Raw genomic sequence first — 15,679 nt, forward strand, 5'->3', positions numbered from 1 at the left:
CGAGCGCGCAGCGAGCCGCGCGCGCGACGCCACGTCCACCTCGGCCGTCGAGTCCACGCCCCGCTGCGTGACTGCCTGCCCCAGAAGCGTCTGCAGCTCCGCCACGTTGCCCTTGATGACGGCGAAGCGCCCGACGGCGAGCATCTCAGCCGAGGCTGCGCGGCGGATGGCCGTGGCGCCGGCGCTGAGAAAGGGAATGACGGGTTAGTAAAGAAGGGACAAATGGTTCGGCGGGGGGGGGGGGGGGCGTTACCCGACGGGGTCCAGGATGATGGGACGGTCTGCGTCGTTGTAGGCCTGGATGGCCTGCTTGTAGTTGGCGAGACCTTCGGGCGTCACGGTGCCCATGTTGACGACCAAGGCGCCGCCCAGCTTGGCGAGGTCGCCGGCCTCGGCGGCGTAGTTGGACATGATGGGGCTGGCGCCGACGGCGAGGGCCACGTTGGCGGCAAAGTTTTGCACAACCTATGAGGAGGGCGCGGCTGTTAGTAGATTTTCTCAAGATGCGGGATGCGAAAACGGCATAACTAGGGCCGCGCTTACAAGATTCGTCATGTTGTGGGAGAGCGGCGTCGCGCGCCCCACGGCGCCGACAACGAGCGGGATCGCGGCCACGGCCACGTGCCCGGCAAGTTGCCGGGCCGCCTCGGCGGGGTCCTCGGCGGCGATGATGGCGCTGACGACGGCGACGCCCGAGAGGGACTTGGCCGGCGCGGCGCTCGACTGCGCGAGGACTGCGGCCGCGTTGTCGGTGTGGACGCCCCCGATGCAGACGGTGGGCACGGCGCCGTAGCCGCCGGCCGCCATGGCTTTGAGAATGGCGCGCACGCCCGAAGGTCCGATGATGGACTTTGTGTCTTTTTTACTGCGGAATGGGGTGGTGAGCAGGGTTCAATGTCCGCGAGGGGGGGCCGGTGAGACGCACGTGGCGGTAGAGTAGACGGTGCCGATGCCGAGATAGTCGGCGCCGTCTTGGCACGCTTTGATGGCTTCGTCGACGTTGCTGGCAGTGACGCCCACAATCTTGCCACTTCCGAGGAGTGTACGAGCCTGGTGCACATCTACCGTCCTTGCGAATTAGCCAAAACCCCCGGGCAATTTCACTTCACCACAAACCCCCTCACTGCGGCAACGCCAAACTCACCCATGTCGTCCTGGCCAATATGGACGCCCTCGCAGCCGACCTGGACGGCGACGTCGACGCGGTCGTTGATGAGCAGCGGCACGCCGTAGCGCTGCGTGAGCGCGTGCAGGCGCCGCGCCGTCGCCACGACGGCCGCCGGAGCGCCGTGCTTGTCCCGGTACTGCACGCACGTGACACCGCCCCGGAGCGCCGCCTCGACGACGGCGACGAGGTCCCGGCTGCCGAGGATGGCGGGCGTCGAGTCGGTGACGAGGTAGACGCCGTAGTTGGGCGGCGGCGGCGGCGGCGAGGTGGTCGCGCGCTTCGGTGTGAGGAGCGGGAGCATGGTGCGCCGGGCCTGTGCTGTCGTCTCGGGGAGGTGGATGGTTTGAGAACGAGGGATGGAAAATCTGCAGAGGATGGGTGCAATGTGAACTTCGAGATGTTGATATCCAGAAACTCACTCACAGGAGTGGGAGCCTGGCGGGGCCGAGTGGTGATGGAATTATGGAGCTTTGTGCGCCGGTGCCGGCTACGATCGGCGGCCAAGGGCCACGTACAAGATTATGACATGGCAGTGAAGATGTATTATGATCAGATTGAAGATGCTATTTATTGAATTGAATGATGCCCGTGAAACCTACCCACGCCTGCTTACCATACCCAAGCCTGTCAAGTTCCGCTCTCCAGTTACCATGTGCCGATCTAATGCCGTCCCAATAATTGCAGCGCTGGAATAAAATTTTTGTAAAAGAAGAAACAAACAGAAGCATGAACCTCGCAGTATAGAGGCTTGACATGCGACCTCAGAATCTCGAAATGTCGCGTCCAAACAGGGCCGTAATCAGCCACTGCAGCGGAATCTTGAGCTTGTTACGCCAGCTCATGCTCTTGGTCAGGTACGCCGTGCGCCATAGGATCCACGCCGGCCAGCCCCGGAGGCCGTCGGCGCCGTTTTGGTGAATGGCGCGTTTGCTGCCGAGGTACGCCATGGCGCCCCAGTTGCGAAAGATAAACTCGCCGTCGGCGTTGGCGTTGCCACTGTTGATGCGCTTGCCGAGCCAGGTGGCCTGCTGGCTGGCGACCTGGGCCGTGGCCGGCAGCCGGTGCGCCACCTGGACGGTGCAGTCGCCGATGGCGTACACGTCGGGCAGCGGGACGGGGGCGCCGCCGCCCACGGGCCGGGTGAGCACGCGCATGGCGCCGTCGGTGGTGATGCCGCCGGTGCGGTCGTCCTCGACGATCCGGCCCAGGCCGGGGATATCCTGCCGCAGCAGCCGCGCGACGAGCGGGTTCTGCATCAAGCCGGTGCTCCACACGAGCAGGCCGGCGCCGACCTCGGCGTCGTGGCCCTTGAGGCGCAGCTTGAGGATGCCGTCGTCGGTGCGGCGGATGCTCTGCAGCGAGTGCTCCGTCTTGACCTCGATGCCCTGGCGGCGGAACAGGTCCATGGCGTAGCTGGCGAGGGCCTGGTCGAACATGGGCAGCACCTTGGGCGCAATGTCGTAGACGGTGACGCGCACGAAGCGCATGAGCGCCGGGTACAGCTTGGCGAGGTCCTCGTGGACCAGATCGTGTAGCTCGGCCGCGAACTCGATGCCCGTCGGGCCGCCGCCGACAATGGCAAAGTGCAGCAGCTCGGCGCGCTGCGCGTCCGTCGCTGACGGCAGGTCGGCCTTTTCAAACGCCGTCAGCACCTTGAGGCGGATGGCGCGCGCGTCCCCGACGTCACGGAGAAAGTTGGCATGCTGCGCCACGCCCTCGGTGCCAAACGTCTGGCTGTAGCAGCCGACGGCGATGACGAGCGTGTCGTAGGTGATGGAGAACTCGGGGCCCTTGGCCGGCCCCCGGAGCGTGCTCGTCTGCGTGCCGGCTGTGTCGCTCATCGTGTTGGCCTCGAGACGGATCGTCTTGGTCGCAAAGTCAATGTCCGACGCCCATGCCTGGTGGAACTCGTCGAGGCCGAGACGGCGCACGGGTTCGATCGAGGCCCGGAACTCGAGCGTGCCCACCGTCGTCGAGGCGAGGAGAGGCGTAAAGACAAAGTGCGACCGCGGCGAGATGAGCACGCGTGAGGCTTTCGAGGGCTTGATGGTCTGGGCGAGGGCATAGCCGGCCCAGCCGGAGCCCAGAATGACGATTCTTTCCCTTTCGCCCTTTTTTCCTACGATTGATTAGTTGATGAGTGCGGTGAGGGTAGAATAGATATCGGTATAGCTCACTCGCTGGGGTTGTAGTAGTTGTGCTTTGAGGTCGTACATTAGCCAAGACTGCTCTCGCTGTTCTTGTGCAGTTGATAACTGTCGTGGCACGCCTTGCCTGCATTTTTGTGATTCCACAAAGACCATTCATCTTTATAACACTTTCCAATAAAGAGAACGATGTTCTAATTATCCGGCAAAGCGCAACGGCAGCGAAATAATTCGCCAGTGGTGGGTGCAGGGTACGCACTAATGATATCACCGATATCAGCAGCTAAAAAGAGACCGTAGATCCCGCACTAGTTAGGAAGCTTAAGGTTTTCGGCATGTGCTTGCGCTTTCAAAAGTCGTCGTCGAAGCCAGGCACCATCAGTAATAGATTGGTCGAGCGTAATCATCTTGACCCAATTGGCTGATGCGAACAAGACATCTTAAATAGCACCCTCCTTTTCGCTTCGTCGCAACCGATGACTCTTCTTTTCGAGGACGATAATTCGCCGGAGTCCCCGGAGCGCCCGCATCGCTGCTGAGGCCCATTACCGTCAACCGTTAACCGCTAACCGGAGAGCCCAACAAGCCCGCTAGTTTGTTTGCTTCTGGCTTGGGTATAAACCGCATATACTTTTTGGCCCAGCGTTTGTCCCATAGTTAGCCCTGCACGATGAATGCGGCTCCGCGGATCCGATAGTCAGCGTCTTTAGCAGCTGACAACGGTGACGTTTCGGGCCCCGAGGAGCCATTCCCGGCAAGTTCCTACTATTGATAAATAAGTCGCGTTTTCTGCCGATCCATTTGTAAAGTCCGTTCGTTGCTGTTCCTCGTTGGTTCTTTGCTGCTTGCTCTCTCGGACAGAGCTGTTCTTCTTGATTGTTTTCCTCAACACAGCGTAAGCCAGGATATGTAAAGTTGTGTACAAAGATATGCCTGAAATCCATTTTAATGACCCAATACTCCGTTTCTCAAAATCATGGAAAATGCACCAAACCAACAAACGAAACCTCGTGTCTGTCAACCTCCCCATTTTACTGCAGCATTGCGTCCAGGCTCTCGCCTAGTACGCCCTCAATCTTGACGATCCATCTATGAGTCTCCCTCTCCACAACTTCGTCGTCATCCTCCTGCAGCTCGCTGATCCTCGGCAGCATCTCGTGCAGCATAGACATCCACTCCTCACCCAGCCTGTCCGTCAGCGCCTGCTCACACTTGACCGCTGCCAGTCGCACAGCCGTCTGCTCCGAGCGCAGGTGCAGCAGCAGACCCGAATTGAGTTCCTTTTGATGTGCCTGCGAATCCGCCGCCGCAGCTAGCTCCACCGTCGCAGGGATCAAATCTGTTTCCATATCCATCTGCGGGGCCAGCAGGAACTGTTGCAGCAGCACCGGCGCAATCGCTTCAAAGTGTGCTGGCGCCTGCCAAAAGTCATCCTGGTCGTGCTCGAAGCACTTGCTCAGCGTGCCAAGCACCCGTCTCCACAAGTCTCGGCTCTCATCATTCGCCTGTGGCTGAATCTGGCCGAGAATCTTGACTGCATCGTCCAGCACGTACGTAGCGTAATTCGTCACAATCGACTTGAGGTTGTCGAAAAAGGTTTGAAGGAACCCGTACACGGCAAGCTGCTGCAACGCGCGTCCGGTGCTGTCCGATTTCGCCACCTTGGAGCCAGGCCACTCGACAAACTGCTGGAAAACGGGGCGGAATGCAGCATCGTTCAGCTTGTAAATCATCTTCAGCGCCGTTTCATACACTGCAGCTTCCAGCTCCGATATTTGCCGCAGAACCTTCTCCCCACCTTCACCGGCTAAAAGGATGCGGCGTCGAAGATCAAAAGCCTTTAAGAAAATACCAGAGATAACACCAGAATTCTTGGCAACTACTCCCTTCGACTGGCTTTCGATAGTTGTGCCGAGGATCTTGATAAATTCAGTCAAGGCCTGGCGCGTCATCCCGTTAGTAACTGCCCCACGTTTTGCGACTGATTGTGAGATATTACTCACCAAAGGACCCGCCGACAGGGCAGATTCCCAATTGCGATCTAAACTCATAAGCATTTCCTTAGCATCCATCTTCTTGGCAAGGACCTCGAGACAAAGCACGCGGTTGCCATTGGTCTCAGCCTCCAGGTCAGCGGTAGCCGAGGTGTTTGATACACGCAATATGTCGTCCATATAAGTGGACAACATGTAAGGCAAGTGCTCTGCAAGCGAGGCTAGGAGACCGTAACTGGCCGAGTGTAGCTCCTCATCTACAGAGTCCGCATCCAGGCTCTGCTCCAAATAGGCAATGGCCCTTGGCACAGCAAGCGGCAGCACTGGGACAATGGCTTCTTGCAAGACATCCACCAAGGAAGTCAGACAAAGCAGCGCCATGGTGCGTAGAAGCCTCTCACTCTGTCCCAGACAGTGCTCTCCAGCAATTGTAGATGCCGCAGCAACGACGGCTTCGATATCCTTCTTGCCATACTTCTCTGCAATCTTATCCACACATGTAACGGCAGTGTGCTTATAGCGAATGTCTTGCGACTCACGGATGGCGGCAGTGAGCTGAGGCAGGAACGTCAAAAGTGCGATTCTTGCATCAGGGTTGTTGTTGCTCTCTGACTCAACCCGAGCCTCGAGAGCCTTGAGCACCTTTTGTCGCAAGGTCAAGTCAGGCCTATCCAGAAGGTTTTCGACGGCTTTGATGAATTCGCCGATAGAGAGAAGGTTGAGCAGGTTGGCAAGCGTAACCCCACAGCGGGCGCGGAGAGCCTTGTTGGCTTTGACAGTATCGGACAGCAAAAGAACATTCTCTAACAATGTGGCATACGTCGAGCGAATTTCTGCAGCTTCCATATCGTCGCGGTCCTCAAGCTTGGCAATCTGTGAAACAAGCGCCTTGCTTGACAAAAGACTGGGGAAGGCGGTCAACTGGCGAAGAGCGACCTTGCTAACATCTTTAAGCTCGCCGTCCTCGCCAGCTCCAAAAAGAGTGGCGGAAAGACCAGGCTTGGTCTTGAACAGGTCAGCAGTAAGACCAAGAAGTTTCACCAGCGTCTCGAGCTGAATGTCGATACTAAACTCATCAAGAAGTTCGGCACTGAATTGCAGCATGTCGTCGCTTGCGTCGTAGCGGCTGACAAGCATGCTAATTAGAGCAAACAAGAAATCCTTGGGACCGAGAGTTTCCACCAAGGCGAGAAACAGGCTTGGTCGTCGGTGAGATGGAACATGCTCATAAGCGGTTGTGAAGCTGACCAGAATATCAGATGCACCCGCAAGAGGATTCTTTTGGCCCTTGCGAAGACTGGCGATGAGTGGCGGAACAACCTCCTTAATAGTTTGAGAAACAACGTGAGCAGAGTAGTCGTCGTTTTGACGTAGGACAGAAGCGCCCATGAAAGTAAAGATGGGCATGACACTATGCAGCACCAAGCTTGGAGCCGTGGTTGCTAGGTTGGCGATGAGGAGCAGGGCGGCATTTTGAACAACAGGGCTAGAAGACTTCTGAATGCAGTTAACCAGCAAGTCGCCGTAGCCACCTGAGCTGTCGATATCCAGATTCTCGTTCGCTTTGTAGGCAGGCATCATGGCCAACAGGCTGCGAAGAATGAGGTTCTGCAAATAGCCGAGTTCTGAGCCAACCACAGTTCTAAAGTGTTGCAGTTCAGAGAGAGCTGTAAACAGGCCATCGAGCAGCTCCGGATGATTGATGGGCTCGGAGTTGTCCACCAACTGCAAAACAAAGGTGACTTTGCGCAGGGCCTTGCTCAACTCAGGAGTCACTTGCATAATGAGCTCACGGTTGCCGTCAGTAGAGCTAGTGCGGCGTCTCTTGTTTGGTGGCGGCTCTGTAATCATCTTGGTACCGGTCTGAATTGAGTCCAAGAAGTGCGACAGGATCTCAGTGGTGAGAGGTACAGTTCTGAGAAGGTCCGAGGCCTCTGTCGCTACGACGGGAGTCGAGTCCTCGTCACCCGACTCCTGCGAAAGCTCCAGAAACTGCTGTGCCACGGTGAACTTCGAGTCATCTTTCATGAGCGGCCACATTTTCCGTATGCGGATAAAGATCGCCTGGACAAGATCAGGCTTTTCGTTGACCTCAGTGCTGGTCAAGGTTTCAATGAAGAATTCAAGACCTGTCGTATCATTTGGTACAACAACATCCACGAACCGAGCATCCGCTTCCGCTCTTTCAATGTGTTCCGCGCGGCACATGGTCTCGATTTCCTTATTGCTCAGAGTTGCCCACCACTTGAGTGCAGGCAGTAGCGTTTTTGTTCGGGAAGTGCCGCTAGCGCCCTTTACCCCATTTAGAACCTTGAGTAGTCTTTCCTTCACTAGAAGTATCGGAGTCCCAACAGCATGCCCAGAGAAGAATAACAGCAGAGAAAGCCTGCTAGATGAGGACATATGATCCTTCTTACCCAAAGAAGTGTCAGACTTGACATAGTATGTGCCTTGCTCGATGGTGGTCTTGATCACGACGTCGATGTGGTTGGGATCCATCACGCATTCTTCAATAGTGGGCAAAAGCTGAAGATGCAGTAGTCGGGTGACAATATCAGAAGCAAGAGGCTCTCCATCCTTGGCCTCCCCGTATAGCGTGCCTGCGCCCCAGACCGACTTAAAACTCGCCTTTGCCGTATATCGGTTCGAGAGAACAACGAGAAGATCCGCTGCAGAGCGTCGGACCCGCTTCGAAGGATCGGAGAGCGCGGTAACGCAGTAGGGGATCAAGTGCTGCATGTCAACCTTGGCATCCTCGCTGGCTTTCACATTGTTCTTCACCACATCCAGGGCTGCCGTGCGAGCGAGAGCAGGGTACGGACCAGACCAAATACGCATGAAGAAGCTGTAGAAACCGCAGTCGTTGAAAGCTGTTTGGCGGCGCAACTTAGAGCCCTCTTCAAAGCGAGAGAGCAGGGCCGTGTCCTTCGAGTGTTCAGAGACAATGGAGAAGAAAAGGTGGCTGAATTCGTTGAATATTTCACTTGGCTGGGGTACCAGGCAAATTGACAAAACCTCAGAGCGCGAGTTGAGATCGTCAATGGTCCTTTCGATATCGTCACGGGTTTCGGCTTGGAGGGGAGCGACTGGAGCCGCATCAGCTTGGGTGGCTTCGGGCTGTCGGCGAGATCGGAAAGATAAGTCAAGCTTCATTTCGAGCTCCTCAATGTCGAATTCGACTTCTTTAATGACTGACTGCACAATATCGCCAACCTTGCCGGAGATTTGAGAAAGTGCAATTAGCACAGAGCCGAGTTCCCTTCTAAGAGACCCGTCCTGGTCGTTGTCATCGCTGAGCTTCAGAGCTGTGAGTAGTAGAGACTTGAAGACTACGACAGTCTGCTTCTCCTTAAGGATCCCACCGCTTAGAATAGACATGATAGTTGTGAGGCCACGGGCATCCCCCTTCTTGGTAAGTCGCTCGATCAACGCCAAGCAGAGGCCGTTGGCGAGCTTATCAACGCTCCGCTCTTTGCCAATCTCAACAAGGAGAGCGCCAACATCCGAAACCTTCATGAGAGCCTTTGTGACTTTGCTGTTCATCTGCTTTGCGGATCTAAACTGGGCCATAATGGTCAAGCAGACAAGACCAGGCCGTATCGTCTCGGATGACCAGCCAAGCACGGTCTGTTGCATAAACGCAGTAACTGCGGCGTCCTCGAGGCTTCCCTTGGATACGAACACTGTCATGGCCATGTAAGACGCGATCTGAAGGCTGGGCACCGACTTCATCATGAGCGACTCGGCGAAGATGGGACCCAGTCTGTGTAGCAAAGCTTGTGTATTTTCTGCCTGGACTGCAGAGCGTCCTGATTTTGCCCTGTCAAGTAGGCCATTGACGGATTCAGTCATCAAGCCAGCCCAGAATGTGACCAGGGCAGGATAGTGATGTTGCTTTCGGCAGGATTCGAGGGTGTACTCTGAAATAAGCGACAGGAACTCGGGGTGGTTGATAGCTTGATGCACGAGAATAGAGCGCGGAGGCGCAGTAAGAGATCGAATGTATGGATTGAGGAATCGTAGTTCGTGGGGAACTGGCTGCGGTAGTATTGAGAGTAGTGTAGCGAATGCAGAAATGGAATGATACGGCAGGAATGCAAGGACCAGTGAGACGGTGTTTTCCTCGTGGATTCTGAAAGGAAATCAGCAACGAATTGATTCGAGATGCAAGCGAGACGTACCTAAATCGTCGGATGAGCCATTCGACAGCTTTGACTGCTGGCATTAGGCGGAGGCGGCCACCAACAAGGCGCAAAAAGGCGTCTATTTGGCGGCTGAGCTCATCATTTTCGGAAGATGTGAGCTGGAATCGGTCCTGGTCCTGGCTCTCTTCGCTGAATATAGTAGCTCCGAAGGGCACAAATCTGGCATCCAATTGGCAAAGATCTTCGAAGCCCTGAAAACAAGTTGCATAGAGGGTCTGCAGGCTTTGAGTGGCAGCAATCTTGGGCTCCCAAATTAGCGATTTCGAGTGCGCTGCTTTTTGAGCCTTGACACTCAAGGACGACTTTGAATTTGCGGCCACTTGCGCCAACTGCGCAGCGAGAGAGGTCGCCATTGTAAGGAATTCAGGCCGTTGTCGTGGTGAAAATGAGCGTGACAATTGGCGGGGAGGCTGGCCTGTAAATGAAGCTGGTGCTGGCGGACAGGATTTTTTTTTTGCCAAAAAAGCTGACCAGCAATTGGGCTTATCGATAAGATGACTTGCATATGATCACATGACGTTCGTGTCACCTTAACTGCTGCATGGAATCGTGTTCTTGCAGAAACAACGGGGAAATCAGAATTGTAAAAAAATTTGAACTCAGAAAGTTCTTTGTCAATCACGTAGCTGTAAAGTTCACCTGGATAAAATTCTTGGAAATATGCAGCGACTCGATGTGCTCTTTCTTGGCTTCTCTTACCAACTTACTCATCACCAAAGAGGGGCCGGAGGGGCACCATTCATGTCGACATACTTGAGTGCGGTTGCCTTATACTCCTTGAATGTATCGTGAATTCCCTCAATTTTGATATTTGTTTCTGTTTTGTACAATTTTACAGAAAAAATGGCTGTAAGTGGTACATGTACTGAAAGCTGCTACCTCAGACTAACAATGCTACTTGGTAGGTATCCTACCCACAAGTCGTTTTGCTGGGCGACTCACTGTTCCAGTTCTCCGTTGAGACCGACGAGGGCTTTTCGTTTGAAGCGGCTCTTCAGTCGAGTAAATGACTATTTTAGAATAGACAGCAAGCCCCATTCTGACACGATGTCTAGGATATTCCCGTCGTTTGGATATTGTGAATCGCGGCTTGTCTGGGTACAATACGGCCAATGTCTTGGAGTACTTTGATCGCCTTTTCCCAAAGAAGACGCCATCCTCTCCGGAAATAAAATATCTCGTACGATGAGTAGAGTTCGAGACACGGGTACGGGGTGGCAGCTAACACAAGCAGGTTATTCTCCTAGGCGCAAACGACGCAGTCTTACCGCTCCCGAGCACTTGGCAGCATGTTCCTCTTGAACAGTATGGCGAGAATTTGTGCAAAATCATTGACCATCCACGCATTCGCGCGCATAATCCCAAGATTTTGCTTGTGACGCCGCCACCACTGGACGAGATCAAGACGGCCGAGGACGATAAGGCAGAGGGGCATCCGTGCAGCATCCGCCACGCAGCAGTCAGCGCCCAATATTCGCAGAAAGCGCGGGATGTGGCTGCGCGATATGAGAATGTGACGCTCATTGATTTGTACCAGGTGCTGATGGACAAGGCCATTGATATGGTTCCGGGAGACTATGAAAAGGGCGGACCTTTGCCAGGCACGCCAGAGAATGGCAAACGCGCAGGATTCAAGAAACTACTTCCAGATGGGCTGCATCTAGGTGGAATGGCGTACAAGGAATTTTACAAGATTGTGTGGCCTCATATTGGACATGAGTGGCTTCATCTACCAGAGGGAGACCGAGCTGGGTACATGTTTCCAGACTGGAGGACATTTGAGCCGAAGAAAGGAGAGTAGGGTGGATACGAAAGAGGAGTTTATATAGAGTATAGAATCAATGCAATGGTATTCGTAGGCATGGCTCGATATGGCTATTCTATTTGCTGTATATGTAGGTAGTTTGGTACCTTGCACATCACTTTTGAACCACTGTAACCAGCACTAATGACAGGTACCTGTAGGGGCTACTGGCACTAATAACTAAACTCCCCGCCATCCCCACCAGCCCCAAGCTGTTTGACCGTCCCCAAACGCAGGGCGACGCCAGTCTCTCGTCTACAACATCGTTCATCACCTTGGCGCTAACTGGTCACTCCATCTCAAACTTGCCTCCAGCAACGCACTCTCTTGTTACACCAAGCACATTTGTGCGCAAACTTCACTTCGCCTGCACGCACACTGTTTTGCGAGTGAATACCTCGACCACCCTTCAGCGCCTGTTTCCCCGCAGCATCAGTACCTTGCAGCCAAGCGAGTGACGGTTCTCTGAGCTGGACCCTCAAACGAACGAACGAACGAACACGCAGCCACACTACCGCATTGCCTTGACCGCGAGACTCTGACACACACAAGCTAGCTGCTATACAAAAAAAAAAATTGCCTCACCGATACAATATTGCACCCCCACGTTATCTTTCCCAGGCGCAGCTCTCAATCGTCCACAGTCACGGCATTGCGATCGTAGATACTACCCCGGTCGACTCGCGCCTCACCTGCGAAATAGCGCTCCTCTTGGGACTCGGCCCGGTCCTCGTGCAATATCCATTCAAGCTTGGCAGTATCATAGACGAATCCACCGTTCCAAGGCTCGTTAAATCCAGATTCCGCACGCCGTTCGGCTGGTATCCCTGTCCTTGTTGGGCCATGCCCATGCAGCTGCGCATATTTGTCGCAAATAACCTGGCTGGTTTACGAGCATGGACCATCAATTCCAGATCACGCCAGAGGACTTGTATAATCTCCAAATGGAGGTAAAGGCGGTCCAGTATTCCCAGACGAATCACGCCGAGAGGATATCGCGATTAGAGAAGCGACAAACGGATGATTCAGCGATCAAGTCAGTATGGAACTCGCCATTCCCCGGAGTTCTTGCAGGCACACCCCAACAAGGTACGAACTACCTCAACATATCTTCTACGTCCCTAAAACACTCGTACAACATTATTCACACTTTACAGGACCTGTTCAGATTCCCCACAATGACGTGTTTGATGACTCTGATGAGCAAGGCGAGCAGCTTCTAGGGTCGCTGCATCTAGGACCTGCTGAAGAAGAACCGGTTCGTCGTGGTGCCGCATCAAGAGCTAATAGTGTCCGATTTGACGAGAGCGCACTGCACGGTTCTGGTTGGGGTGGCGCGCAGAGCAACCGACACTCAGGAGAGTTTGGCTCGCGTCCAGCAAGTGGCCTTTTTATGGAAAGAACCCTCTCCCACAAATCTGATGGCCGTCACAGCTCCGCAGGACATTCAATTCACTCTCATCATTCTGTCGCGTCTGGTCGCGCAAGCAGCGTAGGCCCGGACACTGCTGTCGACGACGACGCGTCTTCCTTTGGCATTCCTGAGCCTCCGATCTCTCTCTTTGTCCTAGGCTCTGTCCCGTCAATTATCAGATGCTGGCTGACGACAAACTTTGCCCATCGGACACTTCTCTACGCTGACATTTGTAGCGGATCTCAAAGATCGACTATTTCTTACTCATTGCTCGAAGAGCTCAACCTCGGGGAAGAAATTGAAAAGGATGTGGACGGAATCTGTCGCGCTCGTCTCCAAGTTTATTTTGCAGAGGCGGTTGTGACTAGGCGTGGTCGTAGTTCAGAGGGATCTGAAGGGCTGGTACCGTCCATGTCCGTTGCCTTTGAAGTCGTTGGGTTAGGCCAGTCGAATCCTACAGGGGACCGCAAGCCCGTCCGCATCTTCATTGGCAGTGATGCGTTGAGAGCGCACTGTGCAGACATCTTGTTTTCGCAAAATACCATGGTACTCTATGGGAATGACCGCGACAGACTGCGAGTCCCATTTGTACGACCTGAGGATGACGAAGTGTTTCGACATATCAGCACCGCCAACGTGCTACCTGAAAAGCAAAAGCTAAATGCGACCGCAGCACCTTTTGTGCTTACGGAAAAGGCGGATAGAAATGGGCGAGAGACGCACTCTCATCGACCAGGCACGCTTGGCGAGGACGCCGATGTTCCTGAGCCAACGTCTCCAGTCGTTTCACATACAAGAGGCAGGAGGCGCGGGAGCACGCGGTCCCGTCGCAGCACAAATGAAAACAAACGACCGCGGGACTCGAGCCATGGAGGTGCTCTGTCTGGAAAGGAAGACGCTACTGGCTCCGAATCTTCCAGACGAGAATCCTCTGCTGGCGTCTGGGGCTCGTGGCGGCATGGGCCAAGCGGCGGGCATGAGAAAGAGGCAGCCCCAATTAGTGGATACCAGCCAGCGCCGACCAGAGGCTCTCGTGGCATGAAGACGTTGAAGCCAGGCAAGTCTAGTTCCTCTGCCAAAACCGGAGCTGCGTACGAGGCACCGCTCCCTTCGCGATCAGACGGCCGACGAAAGAGCCAGGCTAGTGTGGGAGGCGAGAGCATGAATGGGAACCACAAGAGGGATCTCAAGCGGTCAGCAAGTGCCACGAGCGAGGCCAGGTCGCATGCATCGGCGCGCGACAAGAGCGCTGCACCGCCTGGTTCTCGCGGCGCAAACCCAGTTGGTGTGGCGTCTGCCTTTTCATGGATGACACCGAGTGGCAAGCCCAGAGGCTCGGCAGGGCAAGACTGAGCTTTGCTGACAAACCTTGGCACCGATTTCGGGATATCACATTGCATAGAAACGATGCGAGAGACAATTTTGTCCGTCAACATGGTTGCTTAGTGTATTGTAGAGTTGAGTCGAAACTGAGCTTGCTGGAGAATTCACCCGTCCTGTATGGGACCGTTGATTCTCTAACAGTAGATACTATATCCATTGTATCTCCTGCTACCTATACGAGCAAATAAAACGAAATACAAAAGTTTTAAAAAATCCTTTACTCCCAACTTGTCAAGCTAGATTTTGGGCATGGGAGGCAAGCTGGCTAGGACGTTTTTCGTGTTTTCGCCCGCGCCCTTGACAATGGTGATGAGAGGCTTAAACGCCGGGTGGGCGGCATCGCCGAGACACTCGTACATCCAGCTCTCGCTCGACGTGACGCTCACGCCGGGCTCGGCGCGCAGGCGATCGAGCGCGACGACGACCTCTTGGCGGTTGCAGCTGCTGACGCCGTCGGCAATGACGTAGACGGCGTGGCCGGCGTCGCGCAGGTCCAGCGCCGTCTGCGTGATGCAAATGTGCGACTCGATGCCGACGAGCGCGACCTGCGACGCGGGCGTCAGGCGCGCCTCCACCGCGGGCACCAGCATCGAGAAGCGCGTCTTGTCAATCGGCGTCGACGTCAGGTGCGCGGCCACGCTGGGCACCGTCGGCCCGAGCTTGGCCGCCGTCTGCGTCGTGACGTGCACGGGTATCGAGGCGGCCTTGGCAAAGGCGAGGAGCTTCTCCGTCGTCGTGACGCTTAAGGTTGCACCCCCCCAAAGTCAGTTTTTGGGCGGGAAAGAATGGGCGGCGGATGGAGGGGACGTACACCTTGTCAAACTCGTGAATGGCAGTGCGGAACTTTTCTTGCAAGTCGCAGACACTGTACGACGGGTTTCAAATCAGCTCGGAAATTATTTTTTTCGCATAGTGTTGCTTTGTTCCGCGCAGCAGCTGGAATTGCTTCAGCGGGGGAACACCGGCATCGCGTACAAGAGGGCGGGATTCTCTAGCACGAGGCAAAAAACGTTAGCATTTTCGCAATGACAGGGTTTTCTGCGATCCGGGAACGTACTGAAGCGCATCTGCGCGGCTGTCTGTGTCATGGTGCGGACACGCGACGGGCGGGCGACGAAGCAAGGGCGGATCGCGACAGAGTACGAGGCGGGCGACGGACGAGCGGCGGCGGCGAGGAGGAGGAGCACGTTGGATCGGCTGGCAATTGGCATTGACTTGTAAACGACGACCAAGGGGAGGAAGCGCTTTTAAGAGACGCGTGTAGCTTTTGGTTTTTCCCCGGGGCTTACTGGCAAAGCAATCAAACGAAGTTTGCGGCAGAGATGAAGTTTGTGGCAGAATGCCGTCACCAAGAGAGACAGACAAACGCTGGTGGACTTTGGCGCTTCCTCGGGATTTCGGCATGATGCGGGGCGGCGCGCGCCCGCGAAGGTGGGTGATGCATTCCGATGCATCAATGGTAAATAACTAGACCATGCATGGTTGTAACGTATAAGTGTGCTTGTAAATTGAATCTCCAGAAATTTGCTTTTAAACTCTATAAAACGTGACAACATCATTCTCC

At 55.0% G+C, this 15,679-nt stretch overlaps 6 protein-coding genes across 6 annotated transcripts in view; 2 read left to right on the forward strand and 4 right to left on the reverse strand.

Annotated features, from left to right (window-relative positions):
* The window catches only part of CCM_01506 (thiamine-phosphate pyrophosphorylase), a gene marked incomplete at both ends in the record, with an annotated part of 1,822 nt that extends 353 nt beyond the window's left edge, over positions 1-1,469 (reverse strand). Inside the window, 5 exons of the mRNA XM_006666662.1 lie at positions 17-184; positions 254-465; positions 544-865; positions 926-1,061; positions 1,145-1,469. Of these exons, the coding sequence (XP_006666725.1) occupies positions 17-184; positions 254-465; positions 544-865; positions 926-1,061; positions 1,145-1,469 (1,163 nt within the window). The remainder of the gene's footprint in view (positions 1-16; positions 185-253; positions 466-543; positions 866-925; positions 1,062-1,144) is intronic.
* Positions 1,470-1,929: 460 nt separating this feature from the next.
* Positions 1,930-3,448, reverse strand: CCM_01507 (pyridine nucleotide-disulfide oxidoreductase, putative; the record flags this gene model as incomplete). Its single annotated transcript, XM_006666663.1, has 2 exons — positions 1,930-3,287; positions 3,436-3,448. The coding sequence occupies 2 exons, from the start codon at positions 3,446-3,448 to the stop codon at positions 1,930-1,932; spliced, it is 1,371 nt and encodes a 456-aa protein (XP_006666726.1).
* An 898-nt stretch (positions 3,449-4,346) lies between these two features.
* On the reverse strand, positions 4,347-9,867 carry CCM_01508 (SSU processome component Utp10; the record flags this gene model as incomplete). The annotated part of the gene is made up of 2 exons (XM_006666664.1): positions 4,347-9,441; positions 9,491-9,867. The coding sequence occupies 2 exons, from the start codon at positions 9,865-9,867 to the stop codon at positions 4,347-4,349; spliced, it is 5,472 nt and encodes a 1,823-aa protein (XP_006666727.1).
* A 490-nt stretch (positions 9,868-10,357) lies between these two features.
* On the forward strand, positions 10,358-11,315 carry CCM_01509 (GDSL Lipase/Acylhydrolase family protein; the record flags this gene model as incomplete). The annotated part of the gene is made up of 4 exons (XM_006666665.1): positions 10,358-10,363; positions 10,420-10,516; positions 10,570-10,694; positions 10,749-11,315. The coding sequence occupies 4 exons, from the start codon at positions 10,358-10,360 to the stop codon at positions 11,313-11,315; spliced, it is 795 nt and encodes a 264-aa protein (XP_006666728.1).
* An 899-nt stretch (positions 11,316-12,214) lies between these two features.
* CCM_01510 (ubiquitin carboxyl-terminal hydrolase 19) lies at positions 12,215-14,085 on the forward strand (the record flags this gene model as incomplete). The annotated part of the gene is made up of 2 exons (XM_006666666.1): positions 12,215-12,407; positions 12,476-14,085. 2 exons carry the CDS (start codon positions 12,215-12,217, stop codon positions 14,083-14,085), a joined length of 1,803 nt encoding a protein of 600 aa, XP_006666729.1.
* Positions 14,086-14,351: 266 nt separating this feature from the next.
* CCM_01511 (isochorismatase domain-containing protein 2A) lies at positions 14,352-15,519 on the reverse strand (the record flags this gene model as incomplete). The annotated part of the gene is made up of 4 exons (XM_006666667.1): positions 14,352-14,856; positions 14,927-14,980; positions 15,173-15,194; positions 15,405-15,519. The coding sequence occupies 4 exons, from the start codon at positions 15,517-15,519 to the stop codon at positions 14,352-14,354; spliced, it is 696 nt and encodes a 231-aa protein (XP_006666730.1).
* Positions 15,520-15,679: the final 160 nt, after the last annotated feature.

Source organism: Cordyceps militaris (genome assembly GCF_000225605.1).
Source record: "Cordyceps militaris CM01 unplaced genomic scaffold CCM_S00001, whole genome shotgun sequence".
In the NCBI taxonomy this organism is placed as follows: Eukaryota; Fungi; Ascomycota; class Sordariomycetes; order Hypocreales; family Cordycipitaceae; genus Cordyceps; species Cordyceps militaris.